The sequence below is a fragment of the Centropristis striata genome, chromosome 10, assembly GCF_030273125.1.
Source record: "Centropristis striata isolate RG_2023a ecotype Rhode Island chromosome 10, C.striata_1.0, whole genome shotgun sequence".
Taxonomy (NCBI): Eukaryota; Metazoa; Chordata; class Actinopteri; order Perciformes; family Serranidae; genus Centropristis; species Centropristis striata.
Window position 1 is genome coordinate 5,153,289 of NC_081526.1, and position 26,979 is coordinate 5,180,267.

A 26,979-nucleotide genomic window follows, 5' to 3' on the forward strand; every position below is an offset into this window, starting at 1 on the left:
AACAATCAGTATTTGTCTAAATAATTCACTATCAGTCTGGCTCTTCTTCTTTAGTAGCATGTTTTGTAACAGGATAACTCTGACCCTCCTTTTTATAGTTATTTAACTACTAAAACTCACTGAATGCAACATTTCCACAACACCTGTGTAATGTATGATGTAGTTTTAGACTCAATAATAGACTGTCATCTCATCCTAATTTCTTTACCCACTCACGAATACAACACGAGAGGAAAACAACTTATAAAGGGAAAGAAACTGAAATGTACAAGTCTTAGTGTGACCATTAAAGGCCCACAGACTTGGAATGAGCTTGAGAGGACGATAAAAGAGTCTCTGAGCATCTCTATCTTTAAAAAGAGATTAAAACAAAAACTACTGTCAAAATATGTAATATATAATATAATAGCTCAGGCCTGGGTCGCTGTGTTTTGTTCTGCTGTACCAGTGTCTGATGAGTTTTTGTCATTGTGTTTAAACTTTATACTCTTTTTACCTGTGTAATTACATTTGGGGTTAGATCAGGTAGAATCAGGTAGAAATAGGAATTATTATTTTTGTTTTTTTCATAGTATATTGCATGTTATTTTGATGTTCTGGGCCCCCGTTTATAAGCTGCTGGTAGTTTTTGGGGTTACCCTTTTTACAAGATCATGTTTTGCTGTATTTTATGATTTGAAATTTTCATTTGGATTTTAAAATGATTTGTAAAATAAATAAATAAAAACACTTTTCTACTTGAGCCAGCCCACCTGCTTAAGAGGATTCATATTTAAGGGTTTTTTCTCTTGCTTAATCTCCCAAATACGATCCATTTTTCACCAGTTTGCTTACTTTAACCTGTGTGAACAGGTACTTACTGCATATCTGTCAAACTGTTCATGGCAACACAAAAACACACCATGAAACAGCTTATTTCATAAAAATGCTTTAGATGATAATTATAGTTTAATCAAAATTTAAATAGGAGCTTTATTGCCTCTTCATTCAACAAATAAGCGGGGTTGACAAGTACAAAATGAGCATAATTATATCTCCGGGGCACAACCTTCTTACATTGCTCATTGACCATGGAGTTGTGTTGCTTTGTAGCCTCCAGTTGAAAATGTAAAAAACATCCAGCAACTTTCACCCCTCCGGTCAGAGGCGGGAGAGTGGTGAGGAACGCTTCTGTTTTTCATTAGTGCTTATTCATCACCCTGACAGCACCTCCAAACATTTTATGAGGAATTATTTCAATTACTTTTGCTCTCTGGTGTTCCCCCGGCCATTACTATGCAACAGTGAAGGAGCTGCTGTATCACAGTGATGTATACAGCTCTAAAAACACTTGTTAGTTACTGCTGAACCTTCATGAGTGATAACGCTCAACAACAAACTGGTGGCTTTTACAATACAAAGGGGTCTGTGTGAGGTAGTAAAGCCTGTAAGGCTGTGCAGGAAAAAGGATCATTGTGATAAAAATCCCATCTCAGGCTGCTGAAAGTAAAGGAGTATTTATTCATTTATTGGTTTATTTAACAGGGACAGTGCATGGCTCTCAGCCGTACCAGAATTAGCTGCTAGCTAAATTTCATCTGTAGCCCCGGGGCAGGAACAAATAACATAAATCTAACACAAACAAACAAGCCTTTCAGACAGCAACAACAAAGTTTCACACTACTTAAAACACAATACAACAGCAAGAGGAAAGTCACAGTATTTAACCCTTTGATGAACAGCATGGGTCTAAAGTGACCCGACAGAGTTTTAATGTTGAATATCTTTGCAATCAATTATTTTCATCATTCAGTATTCCAGGTTTTCCTCAATTAGTTTGTTTTTGATCATCATACATCCTAATTTTATGTTTTCCTTTATTCAGTTTTTAAATAAAATCCCTTTTTGTGTCACTACTCTTCTAGTGCACAACATGGGTCAAAAATGACCCATATCCATTTTTTAGCTAAGTAGCTTCCTAAGCTAACTACTTAGCTAACTTCTTGGCTAAGTAGTTAGCTTTGCAATAATACGAAACTTGTTTTTCTTCATAAAGTATGACATCTTGTGTCATTTTGTGTCTTTTTTGTTCGTTTTGTGTCTGTTGTTAGTCATTTTGTGTCTTTTTTTGGTCATTTTGTGTCTTTTTCTGGTCATTTTGTGTCTTTTTTTGGTCATTTTGTGTCTTTTTTTTAGGTCATTTTATATAATTTTGTGTCTTTTTTGGTCATTTTGTGTCTTTTTTGTTCATTTTATGTCTTTTGTTAGTCATTTTGAGTCTTTTTTCGGCCATTTTGTGTCTTTTTTTGGTCATTTTGTGTCTTTTTTGGTCATTTTGTGTCTTTTTTTAGTCATTTTTTTGTCATTTAAGGTTAGGCCTTGTAGAGAGAACTGTTTGGGGTTCAGGTAAACTTGGGCTCATGTTAACAACTTAAAGGAGGACTGGTTGGGGTCAGGGGTCAGGGTGGTGCAGGTTAAAGTAAGGGGGACACATATCTTTGCCATAACACCGGTAAGACACCCGGCTTATAAAAGAGGCGGGCTTTTATTTAATAAAAATTGTTTTTACACCCGGTTACTAAATGAGGCCGGTCATTAATAGGGGCCGGCTTTAAACTGAGGAAATACTTTAATCTTCATAACAAACAACAACTACAACAAGACACCCCATCATGAGCTGAGACCCTTTGGGTGCTTGAGCCTGCAATTTACCCATCTAATAGATCTGCCAGTGTAGCAGGGTATCCAAATGATAGTTGATTACCTATCAGAGTGTTTGGCAGTGAACAAACCTAGCAGCCTTGGTCCCAGTGTAGCAGCAGTTGGCCGGTGGCTGCTGTTAATTTGCAGTGTTGCTAAGAGCCCGTGTGTCTCAAACAACAACATTAAAAAGCAATCATATGCGACCAGTATTCTAAGAGGCTTCGCCTGGAACATTGAGGAAGTTTAAACCCCCCGAAGCGATTTTTCAGCGCCACAAAAACACTACCTGAGCCAGAGAAGGTGTCAGCCATCCTCCCTCCCAGTAGCTCTCCCAGTCTGGCCACGAGAAGCTGCTCTGGCTGGGACAGCTTACTGGCCAGTAGCACCAACATTTCATCCTTCCTCCCACAGTCGCTCGCCTAAGAGAGGACACAGGGACACGGTTTGTCTCAGAGAAAAATGCAAGAATATTCAGGCTGATTCTCATCAACATGGTGCAGCTCATAGCAAAAATCCAGAGCATTGAATACATATTTTCTTTCACCCTCTATGACATATACAATCTAAAGTCACTGTTTAATATGATTTTATAATATATTTAAAAATGTAAGGTATTTTCTGACATTTTTAGACACACTGTGAGCAAAATTCATTACCTTAACACATTTCTAAATAGAAAAAAACAACAAAAGTTTTTTTTTTGGCAAGCACTTAAATATGCTCAAGGGTAGCTGGTAGCACCAACATGTATTTTATTAAAATATACACATATTTAATGCAAACAATTATATCATTACCGTAACATTTAACCATTTTTTCTCATCAATTTTCATTCAGATTTTGTTCTTTATACATTATTAAAAACAATTATGTTTGATTATATTCTGTTAAATTATACATTTTAAACAACATTTTTTTTATTTTAATAAAGTTTATTAAATATTTATTGTATATAAATATGGGGAAACCATGACTTTTTATCTGGACGCATTACAGTAATGAATTTGTGAATCAAAAATATGTTTAAAAATATTATTTTAACACAAAACAATGAATTGTGCCTCATTATGGCTATATTGTTCACTCATATAAAAGTGAAAAATATTTAGTTTCATAAAGTATGTCCTTAAATATGCTCAAGGGTAGCAGGTATCACCAACATGTATTTTTTTTAAATATACACATATTTTAATGCAAACAATTCTATCATTACCCTAACATTGAACCATTTTTTCGCATCAATTTTCATTCCGGTTTTTGTTCTTTATACATCATTAGAAACAATTCTGTTTGCTTATATTCTGTTAAATTATATTACATAAGTGTGGGGAAACCATGGCATTTTTATCTGGACGCATTACGGTAATGAATTTGTGAATCAAAAATATGTTTAAAAATATTATTTTAACACAAAACAATGAATTGTGCCTCATTATGGCTACATTGTTCACTCACATAAAAGTGAAAAATATTTAGTTTCATAAAGTATGTCCTTATAATCTTCACAGACATAGTTTAGACTGGCTTCATGACAATCACCCATTAGTACTCTCGGGTAAACAGTGTCAAGGGATACAAGAAAAAAACTATCCCATCTTCATGAAGACATACCATGGTGAGACTGGCTGAGGGGCTCAGAGATGATTTAGCATGTTTGATTCCATCTGAGGCTTCCTGGAAAATCTCCAGCATCTCCGGACTCACTGCGTAATCTGCAGGCCTCTTCCCATACTGATTTCTGTAGAAAAGGAAAGTCAAAAGATAGTGTGTCAGCGTCTCACGGGATGCAGACACTCGTGTATGGATGCTCTGCGGCGCTGCAGACCATCTGGTGACCGAAGGGACACTCAGACATATCTGAACTCATCAGCAATACATGACAGCATTCTGCCAAAAAAGAAGAGACATAACTTACTAAATATGTCTACATAGATTTGTTCAACAAAACCTACATCATCCTGAAGTAACAGAAATGTGTCAAAATGTGCAGCAATGCATCTTCCTGCAGTGGCACATATCTCCTTTAGTAATTATTCATAGCAGATCTCTATAAGTGGCCAGTGGGTTTTCAAATGTATGGGTACTTCATATCTATTGAAACACATTATGTAAAGTAGGGTTTACATAATGATGACTGTGGTCGTTATTGACTCATTGGACTTTTTTTTTTCATCATTTTGTCTAAGACATTAGAAAAAAAGTATTAAAAAAACGTTTATCCCAGTTTCCTAAAGTCCAAGATGATTGACTTTAAAAGTCTTGTTTTGTCGTCCCACAAACATGAAGATATTGTGTTTAATATAATATCAAACAGGGAAAAGCAGGAATCTCTACATCTGAGAGGCTGAAAATAACATTTTCTAAACAATAAATTGATTACCAGAATAGGTGGTGATCACTAATCTTTACAGCTCCAGATTATAAAGGTACACACATAATATATATATATATATATATATATATATACATATACATATATATATACATATACATATATATACATATACATATATATACATATACATATACATACATATACATACATACATATACATACTTATACATATATACATACATATATACATATATATATACATACATATACATATATATACATGCATATACATATATATACATATATATATACATACATATACATACATATACATACATATATATATATGTGTGTGTGTGTGTGTATATATATATATATACACACACACAAATATATACATATATATACACACATATATAGACATATATACATACATATATCCACATATATACATGCATATATATATATACACACACATATATATACACACATAAATATATATATGCACATAAATACACACACATACATATATAGATATATATATATATATACACACATACAATATGTGTGTGTGTGTGTGTGTATATATATTACTTCCATTTTCCTGAAAGACCCAAAAGATTTAGAAGATTTGTAAAAATATTTAATTAAAAAGACATTAATTTTTTTTCAATTTTTAAAATTAAATTGAAAGTGGTTAAATGTTAGGCAAAATACTTTATACTAGACCATATTAGAATCATAAAAAAATAAAATAATATTTTTAGAAGAGATCTGAAAGAGACTGAGTCATTCCAGACTCTTGGGTCCTTGACAGCAAATGCTCCATCTGCGTATTCAAGAGTACTAGAAGAAAGGTCTCTCTCTGCTCAAGGACCTCAAACATTGCTCCTTTTTATTCTTTACTTTTACAGAAAATAATGAAGAATCATCATGCTTTTAACCACATTATGAGCTGCCAGAGTACAGTGATCTGGCCAGTGAGTGAGCACTTGAGCATTCCCTTATTAAATTGTATCTTCTTGTTCTGGTCTCTTAGCAACTAGCAAGAGACTTTTAAACTATTTATCCTTAATCAAACTGATTAACGATACTAATTTTTGGAACCAAACTGTTGTTGGCCTGACTGACTGCCAATGCGACGAAGCTTTCACAGACGCTACGACGGGATAAGCCCAAAGCAAAGTCGTCTCCCAGCGAGATAATCACGCCGTCACATCGTTTCATCACTTCCAACAATTGGTGCAAATCTGACTTGCTTTTCCATCACTGGCCAAGCAGGACAATAAAAAAAAAATCCATATTTGCCAGTCCAGAGCTCTGAGAAAAACAATTTGGCGATGTCACACCCTGCTTGTTCTGTGAAACTGTGCAATCATGTGTGTCATTTACTTGTTGGAGCATAATTGTTTGATATGAGAGAGAGCAAAAAATCTGTGTTCTACTTCCTTCCTAGGGTCATGACCATATTTTATACACTAGACTAGAAGAGAAAACCTCAAGACTGCATGACATTAATGAAACGCTTTCTCAATGACATGCATTTATCTGGTGAGAAGTCCATGATACAAGGTTCATACGCTTTTTCAGTGGTCAAATTCAAGCACTTTTCGAGTACTTTCAAGGTTCGTTTTCAAGCTTTTCCAGGAACGTACAAAGGTTGTAAGTTGCAGTTGTGTTCAAAACTCATTATTGTTTTTTTCAATACTCTCGTTATTGTTTTTTTGCTGGAGGCAGTATCAGAATGACCAAAAAAAGACACAAAATTACTAAAAAAAAAAATGAAAAAAAGACAGAAAAAAAACTAAATTACAAAAAAGACACAAAATGACCAAAAAAATACACATTATTACAAAAAAAAAGACAAAATGACTGAAAAAAGCACTAAATTACTGTAAAAAGACACAAAATGACCAAAAAATACACAGAATTACCAAAAAAGACACAAAATTACTTAAAAAAAGACACAAAATTATTTAAAAAAAGACACAAAATTACCAAAAAAGACGCAGACTTACCAAAAAAGACACAATCTTATTTAAAAAAAAGACACAAAATGACCAAAAAAAAGACAAAATTACAAAAAAAAGACACAAAATTACAAAAAATAGACATTTTTTCAAAAAAAGACACAATATTATTTTAAAAAAGACACAAAATTAACAAAAAAAAGTAATTAAAAAGGGACCTTCCACACACAACCCAGTAAAGTGCCATTCATATAAAACTCACATTAAACTTTCATATCAAGGTGAAGGCCACAAAATATCATCAAGAGGGCCACAATTGGCCCGCGGGCCGCGAGTTTGAGACCCATGATCTATAGTCAGATTGCACGAGAAATACAGTAAGAATTTCAAGCTTTTTCAAGCACTTTATCCAAAAATCAAAGCACTTTTCAAACCTTGAAAATACAACATTAAAATTGAAGCATTTTGAAGGATTTCAAGCACAAAATCGTACCAACCCTGATAATACCTCATAGATTTAGTTCACCTATTTAACTGTGAAGCACAATAACCCCTCAGAGTAACGGAGGCTTCACATCATGATAAAAGCAGCAGCATTGTGCACAGAGACTCAAAGAAACCAAAGTGTGGCAATCCTCTGCTTACAATAGGTGGAAGAAACACATTTAGAGTGAGTATATCTTTAAGTGTGAGAGAGTTGAAACAAGGCCCAGGTCACCTTGAGGGAAGAGGAAGAGGAGAAACAGATGAAGAAAAGCGAACAGAGGAGGAGAGGAGAGGAGACGGAGAGGAGAACCAAGCCCAGCAGGTCGTCTCTAAAAGATTAGGCGTCAGCAAAGATAACACCTGGGGGACAATTAATAGGTCCACTGGGCCATAAAATATTTCATTTGGATTCATACCCCCCATACACACACACACACACACATACACACACACACACACACACACACACATATACACACACACACACAAATACAAACAAACATGACATGTCCCTGAAACTTATACATATGCACACATACACACACACACACACAAGCTGGTTTATGCAGGTGCACGTGAGAAGAATATCTGTCGAGAAATAATAAAGCGTGAAAAATTGTGCTGGAGGTAAAGTGACAAACACTCTCCCACAAGCCTCGGCTTTAAGTACACAAGTGGGAGGAAGGCGCTGGTGGTTCTAGAGGGAACCCACTGGAACCGTGACTCGTTCTCTCACCGGGAGGTGGAGATTCTAATATTTACAGCTGAATACAGAGTTTTGTTCAACATTAACTGATAATTTTAACCCTCTGGAGTGTCCAAAAGCTCCAAATAATCCAGACTTCTTCATGACATCCAGACTAGAAAACAAAGCAGCGTGGAGCCCTACTGTAAATTTACCTCTAAAGTTCTGGCTGTAAACTCCATGAGGCCAGTTTCAGTTTGATGATGATATACCAAGTAAAACTGGAGACAAGCTCAAATAGATTTAGTATCAAATGATAGAACTGGATGGAACCCTCTTATATGTTAGATTTGACACCTTTGTTCACATTTGCAACATTTCAAATTCTTTATTGAGCATGATAGTGTTTTTAAAGTAATAAAGATTCAAAATCACATTTTATGTTGGACTAAAGGACTAACACAAAATGACTAAAAAAAGACACAAAATGACCAAAAAACCCACAAAAAAACACAAAATGACTAAAAAAAAGACACAAAATGACTTAAAAAAGACACAAAATGACCAAAAAAAGCACACAAAATGACTAAAAAAAGACACAAAATGACCAAAAAAAAGACACAAAAATACACATAATGACTAAAAAAAAGACACAAAATGACCAAAAAAAGACACAAAATGACCAAAAAAAGACACAAAATGACTTACAAAGACATGAAAAGGATTTAAAAATGGACAAAATAGCCCTATAAGACTCCATTGAGTTAACAACCTTTACTGCCCTACAAAGTCTAACTGCAGTAACTACATAAGAGGCACCTCCCCAAGAAATATATAACAATTCAAAAATAAATACATTATTATAACCTTTTACAGTAATGCAGTAACTATGTTTTCAAAGTCAAAGGTCAAATAAATCATCATGATTTTTGAGTGAAAAATTACATACAAAATTCAATAAAGGTTGAAATAAGTGTCATATCAGTTATCTACATATAACCCATTTGGCTGGGTAGTTAAAAAACGTAAAAAAACAACAACAACAAAGCAGTTTTTCCTCAATTTTTACCTTTTGAATAGTTTCTGCAGTTAGACTTTGTAGGGCAGAATAATTCTGCTGGCATTAAATGCGTTTCTTAAACTTAATCTACATGGATTTAATAATACATCTACCTTTCTGTCTCAAATTGACTCGTCTTCAAACACTACCATATGCTTTTAAGATTTTATGAGGTCAGTTCAAAATTCAAGCCAAGACGTGCACCAACAGCTGACGGAGCTTTTCGACTCTGTCAGCTCAGCAGTCTGTCTTGAAAGGAGCCATAAGTCTAACTGATGAGGCAGAGGGCGAGGCCTGACTGCATTTTTAATCAAAAGCTTCATTAGTTACATTTTCTTATTAAACAATTCACTCTCAATTTGTTCTGACGGTGGGATCAGCTGGGTGTTACGGTTTAGAGGTGATGATGCAGCACATGACTCACCCAACGCCTCCATTTAACCCGAGAAAAGTACTGTGGTTGTTATGCAGATGCACTTCTTTGATGACGAGCTGCATAAAATCACAAATAATCGTGAGAACAGCTTGCAACACTTTGATTAATGCTTCTGAAAGCAGCTTTATTCAAATCAATAGGAACGGTCTGTTCATTCTGCAAAGAGGAGTAATGTGCAAGTATTATCTTGTCTTATTATTATTATTATTATTATTATTATTATTATTAGGGATGCACAATATTATCGGCCGATATTGGTTTGAAAATGAACTATCGGACATCGGCCAACACGCCGATATCCGCTGATATAATAAAGTGATTAACCGATTAAAGCCGGGAAATCAGATACGTCGTTTTGTAGTATTTGTAGTTTTTTTCACCTATTTTCGGTCTCTTGGCCAATGAAATGCATCAGAATACATGTGGGAGTGTCGCAATGCAACATGGGACTTTTCCAGAACTTTGAAATCATCACCAAAATGACTAAAAAATGACACAAAAGGACACAACATGTCTAAAAAAAGACACAAAATGAACAAAAACAGACAAAAAATGACCAAAAACAGACACAAAAAGACACAAAATGACTAAAAACAGATACAAAATGACCAAGAAAAGACACTAAATGACAAAAAAAAACACAAAAAGACACGTCTAAAAAAAAAGACAAAATGACTAAAAAAAGACACAAAATGACCAAAAACAGACACAAAAAGACACAACATGACTAAAAAAAGACACAAAATGACAAAAAAGACACAAAATGACTAAATAAAGACACAAAATGAGAATACATGTGGGAGTGTCGCAATGCAAAATGGGACTTTTTCAGGACTAATAATTCAGGAGGAAAGCCCCACAAATAGGCTACTTCAGGAGCCCTCACATCCACTAGGAATTAGAAAAACTCCCTTCAGTCAGAAGATACAGGGTAGAGCAACAAGAAACATCTCAGAAACAAGAAGACCCAGGCGGAGCGCTCTTCATTTCAGATTATAGGCTATAGGCTGTTCAGTTTGTATAGTTTTTACATTGAACATGCGGTTATCTATAGTCAGATTGCAAGAGAAATACAATAAGAATTACAAGCATTTACAAGCACTTAATCCAAAATCCAAGCACTTTTCAAAGCTTAAAATTCAAGCATTTTCAAGGATTTCAAGCACATGTACCAACCCTGCTCTTTATTAAGTCAACTTATGTGAAGTTAATTCAGAAAGTTAATCTATTTGAGTCTTCTTGATTTAATAAAACCCAAAACTCTCCCCCGTTTCTTATTCAACCACCACCAAAAAAAAAAAAAACAGCATACATTAAACTGAACCGTGGCTCAGTGAGAACTGTTACAGTCTTTTTAGTTAACTTTTATTACAACATAATAACATTTGGAGCCTTTTATTGTAACCCCATGGCACTAACTCATGTGTTGTTTTCTGCCTGGATCTTTGCTTGTGTTGTACATTGATTTGAATAAAATCATCTACTAAATTAAATTGTAACCATGTCATTGCTTGTTTATTATTTGACTGTGTGTGTAGTATAATTATGCTGATCCAGTGCATTTAATTGGCCTGCCAATTGGAGGCACACAGGTGATGTTAATTAATGTCTGCATTGAATCACTGCCTTAGGCTTTAGATGATCATTAGGACTGAATCAATTCAAAACGTGTCTTGCACTCAATAGTGACAATTTAAAAAGCTCTAGTATGATGAAGGCAAACAGTCCCTTAAACCTCTGAAGTCCAGGAGATTTTGGTTCAAATTTGTCAACTTCCTATGCATTAATTTCTGTCTGTTCAGCATCTTTCAGTCTGTCCTTACATCACATGCATGGCTCCTTTTTCTCCACATAAACTTGGCTATCAGTCAGATTTTTCATTTTATTTTAATTATTATTTAAGTATAAAGTTGCCAGGAACCGAAAATACAAAAAAAAGACACAGGTGTCTATGGAAATGTACCATTTTTTTTTACCATTTATACACACAAAAACAGCAGAAAAAATAATAAATAATAAAACTACAAAACAGTCTACTTGCATGTAAATTAAAAATAGTAATAGTTTTCATTGTAGAAAGAAAATTCGCATTTTAAAAATGGTCTAGAAACATAAATGTCACACTGTGAAAGCTCCTATGATTGAACTTTAACTGGCTTTCTCAGCTTGCCTACATATCATATATAAATAAAGTTATTACTGTAAATAATACATGTGTATTTTCAATAAATAGATGGACTCTATGGAGTCTTGGGTTATATTGTCGGTTTTGGACTCCTCTCCATTCTGTCTGTATAAAAATCATTTAAAAATATGTGTTGGTATCATTGTTTTCAGCACAACCTCACCTATATGGCCTGATTTTCATTTTGACTTACTGGATCAACATTTTGAACACAAAAACTACAAAATTCACATAAAAACACACAAAAAACACATAAAAACACAAAAAAAAAAACACAAAAAACCCACCAAATTACAAAAAACACATAAAAAACACATGAAAACACACAAAAAAACCCACACAAAAACACACAAAGAAATTACAAAGAACACAGATAAAAACACAGAGATTACAAAATCACACAAAAAACAGTAAACACAAAAGATTGCATTAAAAATGCTGAATGTACAGCAAAATTGGAAAAATCTATGCAAAAAAAAAGTAAAATCATTTTACTACACTTGGTCGAGGTGTTTTTCTGTTTTTACCATTGCTGAAAAAGAGTTTAAATGCATTAAACTGGACATGGAAGTCGTGCTCTGGCACTTTCGTGGTCTCCAGAGGGTTAATACCAGCATGGTCCTCTAAGTTTGTGAACATAACATATGCTAGCAGCTAACACCTTGCAGGCCTCAACTTGGCTGTCCAAATGTGCTGCACCAGTAGATATTTATGCTTCCAGGACTGAGACTTACAGCGAGAGCCCTGCTGGGCATGCTGTGCAGCTTCTCACAAAGTGCTTAAACCTGTTGTTTCTGAGATAACATGAAACCATCGACTGTATAAAACACATTAGTGTTCACTTAAGAGTGTGTTCGAGACTTCTGTCAGTGTTTCTAATAACCTGCACGGCGTTTTTTGAATACTTGAGCTTGATAGGAAGTAGACTCACAGCCACTGATTTAGAGCACAGGACCCAAACAATGAATGAATGCAGAGCAATCATTCAAACCTAATGTGCACACACAAACATTCACAGAGGAACAATGGAAATCTGCAAAAACCTGTATTTCCAAACCCCCGAACTGTGTGCCAATCATTCCATTAGGGATTGCGTTGGCAGATGTCTTGGTTTGTGTGTTTGTGTGTCTGTGTCTCTGTGTGTGTGTGTGTGTGTGTGTGTGATGCAGAGGGCAAGGATTGCATTCATCTTGCAGCGTCCTGACAGTCCCAATCACAACCTTTTTGTTTGCCTTTGCAGACAAGTAACAAGGTAAAGAGGAGAAAATGTAAGACCTGGCAACCTGGAGCCATCAAAGCAATGAGACAGGCACCAAGAGATGCATGAAGACAGTCTAAGTTCTGTCTGTGAAGATTATAAGGACACACTTTATTAACCCATTGAAGCCTGGAAAGCGGATACGTCGTTTTGTAGTATTTATATAAGCTTTGTATCATTTCTATCTGCTACAGAGGCTGAAAAATCTATTATTTAGTAGAAGTGTTGACACTTCTGTTGAATTTCCAGAAAAACTTCAGGTTTTAGGGGCTGATTTTAAAATCACCCAAAGGTTTTACAGGCGTTTTAGGCATCAATGGGTTAAACTAAATGTATTTCACTTTTTTATGAATGAACAGTATAGCCATAATGAGGCACAATTCATTGTTTTGTGTTAAAATTATATTTTCTAAATGGCGACCTTTTATTTCCTATTTCACTAATTTAGCGGTATTACCTGATTGAATTTCTGCCTATTACTGTTGTTGTGCATTTTATATTGCATCATTGACCAATAAAATATAATAGTATAATTATATAATTATTTTTCCTCTACAATTTTACAAATTTTTAATTTTTTTACAAAGTGTTTTTGTTCATTTTCATTTGTGTATGTGTATATGTGACTGTTTACATGTACATATATGTATAAAAAATAAGAAAAGGATAATTGTATTCCTGTAATTGGAAATTTCTTATTGTATTTTTCAATAAAAATATTTTGGAAAAAAAATGTCTATATTTTTAAACATATTTTTGATTCACAAATTCATTACCCTAATGCATCCAGATAAAAATGCAATGGTTTCCCCACACTAATAATATACAATAAATATTTAATAAACTTTATAAAAAATAGATATACATGTGTTTAAAAATGTATAATTTAACAGAATATAATCAAATATGTTTTTTTAACAAAATTTGAATGAAAATTGATGAGAAAAAATGGTTAAATGTTACGGTAATGATAGAATTGTTTGCATTAAAATATGTGTATATTTTAATAAAATACATGTTGGTGATACCAGCTACTCTTGAGCATATTTAAGTGCTCGCCAAAGAAAAAAAAAAACTTTGGTTGTTTTTTTTAATTTAAAAATGTGTTACGGTAATGATTTTTGCTCACAGTGGGCCTCATTCATGAAACGTTAGTAGATTTGTGCGTAGATTTGCACATAAAAGCCTACGCTACTAAAAACCTACTCCGGATTCATGAACGCCGCGGGAAACTCAGATCTGATTGTAAACACGTGTGTATGATCATGAATGCCAATCCATCATGGCAGCGCGCTCCCGATAATCAGCAATTAGCATGAACCCCGCCCATGAATTGCTAATGACCACCATATAAGGAGGTGTGTAGAGGCATCCTGTCAACCTGTCAGTCATGGCACAAAGAAAAAAAGAACGAGAAAGAAAAAAGAATTTTTCCGAAGCGGAGATTGAAGTTATTTTGGGAGAAGTGGAGTCCAAAAAATTTTTTTTATTTTCATCTGTTAGTAGTGGTGTGACAGGGACAGGCAAAGCGAAAGCGTGGAGGGAGGTGACGGACGCAGTAAATGTGGTTTCTGTAGTGCAAAGAACTACGTCCGAGGTTAAACGTAAATGGTTTGACATTAAACTTGACGCAAAGAAACGCATTAGCGCACACAAAAAAAGTACATCTGCCACAGGAGGAGGACGCTCAGAGTCCAAATACCCCGTTGGTGCGCTCTACAACGGCCCGAGTAGCCGCGTGCGCCTCATTGTATGCTCCTGTGGTGTCTGCGGGCTGGCCAGTGGGGTCATAAGCCACGGCGTCAGTGGGTAACCCCTATCCCCTATGGATATAGAAGGGTAAGTCCATATATAACACACACATGTGATTATGCAGGCTATATTCTTACCAATGAGCCAGCCGTCTCTCACAGCTCCATCCTCCAAACGCGTGCCAACTGCGCAATTACGCAGGATGAATGCGTCATGCGTCCCACCGGGCCACCGTGCCACAACGTTTAACAACACACACTTTGCGTCACAGATCAGTTGCACATTCACGGAATGAAAGTTTTTCCGGTTAATGTAAGCAAATGCATCACCGGATGGAGCCTTGATGCGTACGTGTGTGCAGTCTATGGCACCGATAACACCTGGCATGTTTGCAACTGCGCTGAACCCCTGCATTACTTCTGTCTGCCGTTGTGCGCCGTATGGAAATTGGATATACTCTGGCATTAATTTAATGATACCTCTGAGAACTGCAGGCAGGATGCGTCAATTTACATAGATAATTCACAATTATGAGTTTAATCTGAATCTTAATCCCGCCAATTGCCAACTAATTTAACTAAATATGTTATATTTTTAATCGTTTGCCATGTTTATATCACATGTTTCAAAGGCATCTGCGTATTGTGTACATAACAGAACGCATTATGAATTAAAATTGTAATTTCCAACAGTGACGAGCATTATTTATATGCGTTCTTAAATTTACACAAGCACTACGTGTGGTCAGCAGCATGTGTAGATTTTGTTAGTAGCTACGAAAAGATCGGAGCTACTAAAATATTGATGAATGCGGAGATGCACGTAAATTTCCGTCTGCGAACGGTTTACACACAAATTCGTTCTGCTCACGTTTCATGAATGAGGCCCAGTGTCTCTAAAAAATGTCAGAAAATACCTTAAAAATATTTAAATAGATTATAAATTCATATTAAACAGTGACTTTAGATTGTATATGTTATAATGGGTGAAAGAAATATGTATTCAATGCTCTTGGATTTTTGCTATGAGCTGCAGCATGTTCATGAGAATCAGCCAGAAGGATGATTGTTATGAGATGATGGAAAAGAGACTATTAAACTAATAAACCAGCAGCCTAGCGACCCTAATCAACTACTTTATTGATCAGGCTTATTAACCAGCATCCTCTGCCTCATTATGGATATTGTGCTACGCATGTATCCGCCTCCACAGCCCAGAAAACGCTGATACGGCATCAACTGATTGATCAACAAGTAATCAGCATCAGTCGATGTTCTTCCATCTCTCCACCTACGTACTGCTCTAGTGCAGGCTGTCTTTAAGGATAAAGGCTGAACGCCTCGTACACTGACTTGGAAACAGGCATTTATTGAAAAAGTAGGAAAAAAAGCCAGAAAAAACAGGTCCAGAATACCAGAAGAGCCTTTATGATGTAATGCAATGAAATACAATAGCAGTGCGATAAATATTAGAGTACCTTAAACGTTAAGTTTTTGTTGGGATTTCTACTCGAGTTGGAAAATGTTTGCAATATTTTGTCCACCTCATTTATTTACACACATATATATCACAAATTAATGGTTTCCAATAAAATGTGGAAAAACTACCTCACTGACTAACTCACTGTCCCAACAACAATTTAAACTTTTTATACTTTTAAATACAAGATTGTATTAATTGTTAAAGGAACAATTTAATACAATAATCGGTAACGCTTTATATTAATGTCCTTGTAATAACCATTAATTAACAAGTCATAAGGCCCTTGTAAGTCCTTACAAGATGCTTATTAACATTATTGTATGTTTATAAGCTTATATAAGTGTTAATAATGGCATTATAAACACCCATGACCCACACATTATGTCTTTGCCATGCCTTCATTACTCTTTTTTTTCTTTATTGATATTAAAATATACTTTATTGCTCATCTATTATAAGTTAACTATAAGTTAACTATGCTTTTTGCAACTACCGGATCTAAAGCGAGAACAATGCCTTATTACTTGTTAATTAATGGTTATTAAGGACCTTATTATAAAGCCTTACCCAATAATCTCATATAGGATTCATGGTTTCAGGTTGGTTTTACTCGGCAATACACACATTGTTGAGCCTTTATAAACGGCAACAGCCTCATAAAATATGACAAACATCAAATATGATCATGGTATTATTCAATAATAACTAGGGATGCACTGAATAGCAAATTTTTGCATGTCTTCCCCTGTTCCCCCCTCTTTCTCTAGTAGTCACAGTTTCAACATTTCGGAGAAACTTTCAGCGTCTTCAAAGTTTTCATTTGTGTGGAGGCTGCTGCATTTCACACGGTGGTGACCGAGAATATAATAATAGTCAAGTAATGTTCTATATCAGGGGTCGACAAAAGAGCCATTGTTGGGAAAAACAGTCGGAATGGAGCCGCAAACCTTATTTTGAGCCTTAGAATGAAGATAAAACAGCCAGTCTTAGTCTAAATTAGCCTACAGGCATTACTAATGGGTCATAATAAGCATTTATTTATATGATTTTGTCAGAATGCAGTGAGGACCCAAATGCAAATGAGAGGCTGGAAACCGAAGAAATATCTCAGGAGAACTAGGAAAACTCAAAACTAGATGTGAATTTGGCAAAAATTGAGAGGTTATGGCACCGGCTTGTAGACTTTCATAAGCTATGATGCACATTTGGGTTGACTAAAAAAAAATTTTAAACACTTTTACTGCTGTATATAATCTAAACATGTTTACAACTGAAGAAAACAAATTGATTTGGGCTAACACCAATGACACATTAAATTAAAAGAATTTGTTTCATTTTGTAGACATTTTGTGTCATTTTACAGACGGCCTGAAGAGCCACATGTGGCTCTGGAGCTGCAGGTTGCTGAACCCTGATCTATATATATGAAGTCTTAATGTGTCTGGAACCAGAATACCAGGAAAAGGTCAAGGGCAGCCTTTCAAACACTTGTTTGCAGGTCAGACTTTCTGGTCAGCACTTAAAGGTTTCCACATCAGACCAGAGCAGACAGAGCTCGATGTGATTGACATGTAGCAACCCTTTATAGAACCTCTCTCTATGAGCTCTATGCTCCAAGTCAGAAGTTGACAGTTTCATGACAACTTCTCATCTGTAAATCCAATAAACCCCAGGTATGAAACACTTAAACCATGGGTCTCAAACTTGCGGCCCGCAGGCCAATTGCGGCCCTCGTGACGATATTTTGTGGCCCCCACCTTGATATGAAAGTTTAATGTGAGTTTTATATGAATAGTACTTTACTGTGTTGTGTGTGGAAGGTCCCTTTATTGCTCCAGCTGGAGCTTTGTTTCACTTGTTTCTATGACTTTTTATTTCTTTTTTAGTAATTTTGTGTCTTTTTTGAGTAATTTTGTGTCTTTTTTGGGTAATTTTGTGTCTTTTTTTGGTCATGTTATGTCTTGTCTTATGTAGTGTAATTTTGTATCTTTTTTTTGTGGTAATTTTGTGTCTCTTTAAAATAATTTGTGTCTTCTTCTAATAATTTTGTCTTTTTTAGTAATTTTGTGTATTTTTTTGGTCATGTGTCTTTTTTTAAGTAATTTAGTGTTTTTTCAGTCATTTTGTGTCTTTTTTTGGTCATTTTGTGTGTTTTTTAGTAATTTGGTGTCTTTTTTGGTCATTTTGTCTTTTTTTTAAGTAATTTTGTGTCTTTTTTGGTCACGTTGTGTCTTTTTTTAAAGTAATTTAGTGTTTTTTCAGTAATTTTGTGTCTTTTTTGGGTAATTTTGTGTCTTTTTTTGGTCATGTTGTGTCTTGTCTTATGTAGTGTAATTTTGTATCTTTTTTTTGTGTGGTAATTTTGTGTCTCTTTAAAATAATTTGTGTCTTTTTTTGGTAATTTGTGTCTTCTTCTAATAATTTTGTCTTTTTCAGTCATTTTGTGTCTTTTTTGGTCATTTTGTGTGTTTTTTAGTAATTTGGTGTCTTTTTTGGTCATTTTGTCTTTTTCTAAGTAATTCTGTGTCTTTTTTGGTCATGTTGTGTCTTTTTTTAAAGTAATTTAGTGTTTTTCCAGTAATTTTGTGTCTTTTTTTGGTCATTTTGTGTCTTTTTTAGTAATTTGGTGTCTTTATTGGACATTTTGTGTCTTTTTTAAGTAATTTTGTGTATTTTTTTGGTCATTTTGATACTGCCCCCCCAGGTAATGTGAATCTGAGACCCCTGACTTAAACAGACTTACAGAACGTTCTGCGAGGCTCCGAGCTGCAGCAGCAGCTTGGCGATGGCCGGGTGTCCGTTCCTCACGGCGTCGTGGAGCGGAGAGTCGTTTTCATAGCCAGGCGTGTTGAGCAGCGCTCCCTTTGAGACCAACACCTCCACCACCGCCAGGTGACCCAGGTTACACGCTTCATGCTGGAACAAAGAGCAGTAAAGACTCAGAAGTCGTCCTGCTCTGCTTTGATCTGGTTCCTCTCTGTTATCCTCCACACACAGCCTCGTTCCTCCACTGCATTCTAGATTCTCATCCATTTTCAATCACTCTAATAGTTATCTTGTTTTCCAGTTCCTATTATTTTAGCCGAGGAAGGGGCTTCAAAGAATTAAAATGATTTTAATCTTTGTGTGGGAATGTTTTAGATGGAGCGTGTAGTTCTTCCTTGGGGTATTATGAATATATATGCCAATCAGATATTACAGCTTAATCACACTTCATTAGTTTGGAAGAATTCAACTAATACTGAGAGAAATCTTCTGTGAAAAATACATCAATATCATCCTGTTCTATTTTTTCTGCAGGTAAGGGGAGAGATAGTTTTATAAAAGTAAGTATTTTCAAGGTTTGACAGACAGTCTGAGAAAAATACTGTGTTTTTTAACGTTGAAAGCATGTAAACATGTTCTAGTACAAACCAAAATGCAAGTATCGACCTGAAAATCAGCATTACATGACCCCTTTAATATCCATTGAAACAACTGAACTAAATTGGGCTGCTGATCATTTTATTGTCAGTGCTAAAATGGTGCTAAATGTGAAGAAAAAAAACACATCGGGGCATTCTAGATGATTGTCCCATGATATATTCCCAGCCTTCTCAGCTACACACAAGTCTGTCAAATATGAAGATGTCATGCTCTCAGCTTATTGGTAGCAATTTGAAAGATCAGCTGGAAACTGTCAAAACTCAAATTGAAAACTCAAGTTTGAGTGGAGCATCGTGACAGCAAGTGGGCACTTAAAGTGCTGTAGAAAGGTAGCGGCAAACACTCACCCGCTCATTCTCACAGGAAAAAAAGGGGCAGCACTGAAGGATTTTCAAAGTTTGTCATGTGCAGGAAACTTGAGGCTAAACTGCTAAAAAGCATCTCTACATATTTTCAGTGACGTAAATGACAGTTCTTGTGAGAAACATAAATGATTCTGGAAGCTTGATTTTTGGTGTGACATATTTATACTTTACCAGATAAAGTGAACTGAAGTACAAACAACCTCACATGGCAGAAAACAGTGTTAGGATGCAGAAACAATGTCATAAATTGAGCTATTTAAACTGGAAACCTTAGCTCGCATGCATATTTATAATAACATTGACACACAGTGACTGAACCAGGCGGCAACCTCCGGGTCTGAGCAGGGAGGCAAACCAGGAAGTGCCTTAAGCTGCATTCTACCGAAAATTCCAGCAGGGGGCGATAAGCGTGGCTGCAAAAACATTTCTGTGCATTAATGATGAACTACTCGATTTTTTTATGATTTAATGACTATTCGAATATTCAAAAATCGATGCCCATCTCTAGTTGTATGTATATTGTACTATAACGAAACCAAAAGCTCGGGACACTTTATTTATGGTTGCAGTTATTTTGTTAGTTTGTCCTGTAAATTGTTGCCATTTCAATATTTTATTAACTACCTCAGACATTGCGATTTCCTTTATTTGTTAAAGAACAATACTGTTGTGTTATTGTTTTTCAATAAAATAAGATTCAAACATTGAAGGTGTATGCTGTGAGTTATAAAAAAATCGGTATCGGACAAAATCGGAATAGGGCAGGTCAGGCTTTTTAAAAATCGGTGATCGGCCAGAAGATTTAAATCGGTGCACCCTTAATCTCAATCACTAGTAAAAAAATCTTCTTTAAGACAATTTGATGTTAATAGTGTAAATAATGGCCCCATTTAGAAGAAAATAGAAGATAAAGAATCGTATGATTTGGGGCGGGGCTACCTTTGATTGACAGGTCACTAACAAGGCGAGCCGTCATCAGGAGAGAAGCAGAACAATGTGTATCCATGGCAACGTGTCAATAAAGTTATATATATATATAGATAGATAGATAGATAGATAGATAGATAGATAGATAGATAGATAGATAGATAGATAGATAGATAGATAGATAGATAGATAGATAGATAGATAGATAGATAGATAGATAGATAGATAGATAGATAGATAGATAGATAGATAGATAGATAGATAGATAAAGGATGTTTAGCGGTTTGGTCTCATAACTTTGACCCTTTCACTGTATTTTCACTTAATGACAGTTTATTTGAACGTTTTGTTCATTAAATGTCTTATTCAGCGTTTGGTTGGACTAACAGACACTCCAAGGAGTCGCTGCTCAGTTTTCTGAGGAAAGTAACGTTCAATGGAAGATGTTACGGTGACTATGTCCATTATTTATATACAGTCTAGGGCCTGAACATGATGGTTTACTGGACAGGACAATATGATGTGAGAGAAGCTACAATGAACAAGACTTTGTGTTTATGTTATTGCCAAGAAACATCACAAATCTCTTCCATCGAATGGGGAAAAAAGAGCCACCAGTGAATAAAAACTCATTCATTTTACACTGGCTGTTTTGTCACCATGTTTTTCCACAAATACAATAAAAGGTATAGATGCATCACTTGGTGTATTAGTCTTACCAGAGGTGTCCACCCAGCATTATCCTTCAGGTTGGGGTCGGCCCCCTGCTCCAGGAGCTCCTTGACAGCCTCCAGATCTCCCTGCAGGACCCAGAGAGAACAAAACGGAGGTCAGAATCACAGTCCTGTTAGCGCAGCCCTTCAAACACGGCGGCTGATCCCAGCGTAGCAAAGCTCCGCTCTTTATCAATCACGCTCCACAGTGGGCCATTGATTACCTTGTCTGGGATCCAGAGGGGGATTACAGCTATGTTTACAAGGATTACTGCAAGACAGTTTATTCTCAACAGACCGGAACACGGCTGTCTGATCATCTGGGAAGACTAATATGTTCAATCGAGGAGGGGGAAACGCACAGGAAGAGAAGTCATTTAAACCAGCAGATTTATCTCAGACGCATTCTGCATGAAACTAAAGGCAGCGTTTGGTTCATACGGCTTCTTCAGAGAGAAATTCAAAAACGTTTCAAGCACTTTCAAGGCACATAAAGCAAACACTTCTGGATTCTAAGAACCATTTTTTAAAATCATTGGTAACGCTTTATAATAAGGTCCTTAAAAACCATTAATTAACAAGTAATAAGGCATTGTTCTCGCTTTAGATCCGGTAGTTGCAAAAAGCATAGTTAACTTATAGTTAACTTATAATAGATGAGCAATAAAGTATATTTTAATATCAATAAGCAAACAAAATAAGATTACAAAAGGCATGGCAAAGACATAATGGGTGGGTTATGGGTGTTTGTAATGCCATTATTAATACTTATATAAGCTTATAAACACACAATAATGTTAATAAGCATCTTGTAAGGACTTACAAGGGCCTTATTACTTGTTAATTAATGGTTATTACAAGGACCTTAATATAAAGCGTTACCACTTTACAATAGCCATCATTTATAAATGGTAAACAGATAGTTTATTATTGTTTAATCATCATTTATGAACCGTACATAAACCATTTAGAATGGTAAATACATATTTATTAATGTTTAACTAACCAAATCATGTATAAATGGCAAATAGATGGTATATTAATGTAGGTTTATAGTTACTTTACCATTAAAAATGAAATTGTAGTAAATAGTTTTAGTTGCACTCATTATAACATTTTTAACACCATATTAAGTATGCTAATGATTTTGAAATTATTCATATACCTTTAAGAAATTGGTTGAATACATTTAACGATTAAATATGTATAGCACTTTCTAAATGGTTAATAATTGGTTTATAAACCACCTATAAACATTACTTAGTTGGCTATTGTAAAGTGTTACCCATTTTTTCTTTTTTTATCCAAATTGTTGAAAGCAATGTGCGAAAAATAGCGTTTGCAGAATTAATTATTTAATTATTTAATGTTTGCAAATATTCAGAAGTAGGGAGCAAATCTAGCTATTGCATTACGTCCATTTCTTTCATTAATTTGGAATATTTAATGTTCTAAAAATGTACACAATTGATGCATAATAAAAGGCTGTAGTTGTCCCGTCCTGGGCTGAGTTAACTCAGTGAATATACTGGGAACATATGAAACAAGAAGGCCTAATGAGTCCCACCATGTTGTAATATATTCCTGGAAGCGGTTTAAATAATGCAAGGAGAAACTGGCATGGCCATTTTTTTCAAAAGCTTTCCTCTAACCTCAAGAAATCTGAATGAAAGTGAGTTTAATGGTCCTGTGGGTCCCCCAGAGTCTCTCCCCTTTCTTAAAAGTTCCATTAATACAGGTTTATGGTCTTAAGACAGAAAAAAGTTATTAATTGCCATCAATTACAGCGAATTGTGGAAATAATATATTCCTTTTTTCAAGGAGTATGTTCAAATCCAAGTATATTCCTCAGCTTGAAATCATAATAGTTAACATCAAGCATTTCACAAACTTTTAACACTTGGTATGAATTCTTTATATGAAGTTTGCAATGTGCAACATATTTTTTTTAAATGCATTTGTAAAAGTCAGGGATGGGCAACTGGAGGCCCGGGGGCCATATACGGCCCGCACCCTCACTTGAAGTGGCCCTCAGTACAACTACATGCATTTGAGCATGAAATCTTAAAAGTGCAGTGTAAAAATGCACAAAATTACTTCTTGTAATTAATGTTGGTCTGCTGTTCTTGCACTGAAAAAAAAAAATCACAGTAAGTGGTTATTTTTTATTTGCTTCAAACCTTTTGTATTCCTATTTATACTGTTATACACTGCAAAATATTTGGTTCTTAAGATAAAAGAAACTTAGATTTGGAAGTGTAAGATAATTTATCTTGTTTTAAGAGTTAATTTCTTATTTTAAGCGTTCAACATGCTTATTTCTTGATTTAAGAATCTTGTCAAGTCCTGTCCATGCAACAAGATAATTTCCCTCAGATTTAGTGTTTTTAGACACCCTTTTTTTGCAGTGTACATGAAATATATTAAGTTACTGCACTGTAAACATATTTAAAATTGCAGTTTCATCATATCTGGTTAAGTGCACGGTCCTATATGTGGCCCTGTGGTAGTGAACATGAAAAATTGTGGCCCCCTGCAGCATTTAAGTTGCCCATCCCTGGTATAATTCAATAGAAAATGAACAAAAATAACCAAGGTAAATTATTCAGCAGCCCTCTACCTTTATAGCAGCCAGATGCAGCAGGGTCTCTCCCTTGTGGTTCCTCTTCATGACCGCGGGGCTCCCTGAGGAGGGCCGTCCACCAGATGCACCAGGAGAAACGGGAGATTTCCTCCCTGCTGTGGCGAGGACGGAGGGGCTGTCTCCTCGCCCGTCTCTGGAGCTCTTGATGGCTTTATCACACCCGGGGCTAGCCCAGGATGGAGGATTCAGGACAGCTGGAGACATCTGAGATTTCCTCCTCCGGCCTGGTGAAGCCCTGGGCCTTTTAGGCGTGGTCTCCACTTCCTCCTCCACTCTGGCTCTTTTTGACGGCTGCTTCAGGGGGGATTTGCTGCCCTGTTTTTCAGGATTGTCAGTTTGAGACGGCGTGTCCGTCCTCTGAGCAGGCTGGCTGTGGTCAGTGGCTACAGTCACGCTGCCTTCTAACAGACTCTTCTTCATGGTGCTTCTGCCAGAGTCCAGTTCATTAGTGCTCCCTGGTGGGACTTGGGGCTGGTCAGACGTGACAGCAGGACTTAGGAAGGAAACTCTTTTACTGGACCTCCTCGTCTCTTCATCATCGGGCTGCTCCGTCTCCTTCACCTCCTCGCTGATGCCCCATTGCTGGTTTATCACCTCCAGCCTGTTCTTCTTCATCACCTGCTCGCTCTGTTTCTGTTTCTGTTTCTGTGCGGTCCTCGTGACTCTCTGCACCGACACCTTCCTGCTGGCCGGGTTTTTCTTACTTGACTTCTTCTTCCTGTTTTCATTTTTGTGTCTTTGAGAACAAGAGGAGCCGGAGTCTTGGGAGGACGAGGTGAAATTGAAAACTGACAGATCCTGGCTCTGAGCGGGGAGGACTGTGTCGGGCTGTGCTGCTGCGGCTGGTTTTTCTCCAGAAGACGTGCTCGCCGGCGCCGTGACCTCTGCAGGCTTCTCCAGCGTGCAGCGCACCTTGCGGCTGCGGGGGCTAAACCAGATCCTGAAGTTTTTCTTGTGTTTTAAAACGGGGCTCGGAGGTTGAGTTTGGATATCGGCGAGAGACGAGTCTGCAACCAGGTGAGAAAAACAAACAAGTTCTCGTCTGCACAGGCCTGTTACCATGACCACATTATGTTAGACGATGTATTGTCTCAGAAATAGTTGCGATCAAGGGGAAGTGGGAACAAGTCATAGAGTCATAGAGAGTAAGGGTGGGCGATATGGTCCTAAAATAATATCACGATATTTCAGGCTATTTTTGCAATAATGATTATTCTTCAAGATATTACGAAATACTTAAAAAGATATATAAAATGTTTTTTTTAGTCTGTATAAATAAATAAAAATCTAACATGTAGTGTGAAGTGCAAATCTCAACAGTTGCCAAATACAAAAATTTTTACTCTTGACTCTTGAGTATGAGCAAATAATAAAAATAACCATTTAGGGGTTCCCGGAGCATATTTTAATGACATTTTGTAAAGGAGAATAAAGGTTCTTGTATGTTTTATTTAAGGCATCTTATTTTGACAGTCTTCTTGTAAGTTCTGTGGTGGATTCTCTTAACACACTGTGCTCTTATTTTGAAAGCTGCATGTGTTTAGCGACAGAGAGTAAGTAGCTTTTTGTGATTAAAACAACTTTAAATGTTAGCCTTACACCACTACATCAAGAAGTAGGAATGTTGCCAATATCATGATATGCATTTATTTTAACCATAAAAAAATATACTGATATTATTGTGAACGATACGATATGGCACACCCCTAATAGAGAGGGTAAAATCTACCACTTTTGTGCACGTCTTGGACTTATTCAGTTTAAGGTGGTGCACAGGGTGCATTTCTCCAAGTCTAGACTGTCTGTGTTATATCCAGAAGTGGAAGACAGATGTGATAAATGCCATGACTCTCCTTGTCACCTCAGCCACATGTTTTTTTTTTGTCCTGGTCTGAAAGATTTTTGGGCGGGTTATTTTATTATTATGTCAACTGTTCTTGGTGTAAATCTCCAACCTTGCCCTCTGATTGCTATATTTGGGATTCCTAACCCCTCACTTGCACTCAACTCTATGCAAAAAGATATTATAGCTTCCACATCCTTACCTGCGAGACGTTTATTATTGTTACATTGGAAGTCTGCTAAATATCCTTCTATTTACGCTGCACTCTGTAATTTAATGTAATTATTTTTCCTCTACAATTTTATCAGAGTGTTTTCGTTCATTTTCGTTTGTGTATCTGTATGTGTGACTGTTTACATGTACATATATTAGGGTTGTCAAAAGTATCGATACTCAAAAAAGTATCGATACTAAAACGTTGTATCCGGATACGATACTCATTTTCAAAAGTATCGATCCAACAACTTATTAAGCAGCTAAGCCATACAACCTCAGAATATTGTTCTAATTGTTATTGTTTATTGTGTTTATTTATTTTTTGCCCTACCTCAGACCTGAAGCTTGTTATCATAGTTGCAGTTTCTTTTTGCACAACTGTTTTTTATTATAAATATTTAACCTGTGGTTCTGTTCATTTTTACATGTTGCATTTTTCTTGTTAATAAAAATATTTCTGTTCAATTTTGGGGTCTTTGTTTTTATCCTTGTGGTATCGAAAATGGTATCGAGT

The 26,979-nt window shown here is 35.9% G+C and overlaps 1 protein-coding gene across 1 annotated transcript in view; it reads right to left on the minus strand.

Moving 5' to 3' along the window:
* Positions 1–26,979, minus strand: part of bard1 (BRCA1 associated RING domain 1) — a 56,561-nt gene that overhangs the window by 22,379 nt on the left and 7,203 nt on the right. Inside the window, exons 4-8 of the mRNA XM_059342164.1 lie at positions 24,383–25,413; positions 21,769–21,849; positions 19,075–19,247; positions 4,294–4,420; positions 2,969–3,101 (exon numbers count right to left, since the gene is read on the minus strand). Of these exons, the coding sequence (XP_059198147.1) occupies positions 2,969–3,101; positions 4,294–4,420; positions 19,075–19,247; positions 21,769–21,849; positions 24,383–25,413 (1,545 nt within the window). The remainder of the gene's footprint in view (positions 1–2,968; positions 3,102–4,293; positions 4,421–19,074; positions 19,248–21,768; positions 21,850–24,382; positions 25,414–26,979) is intronic.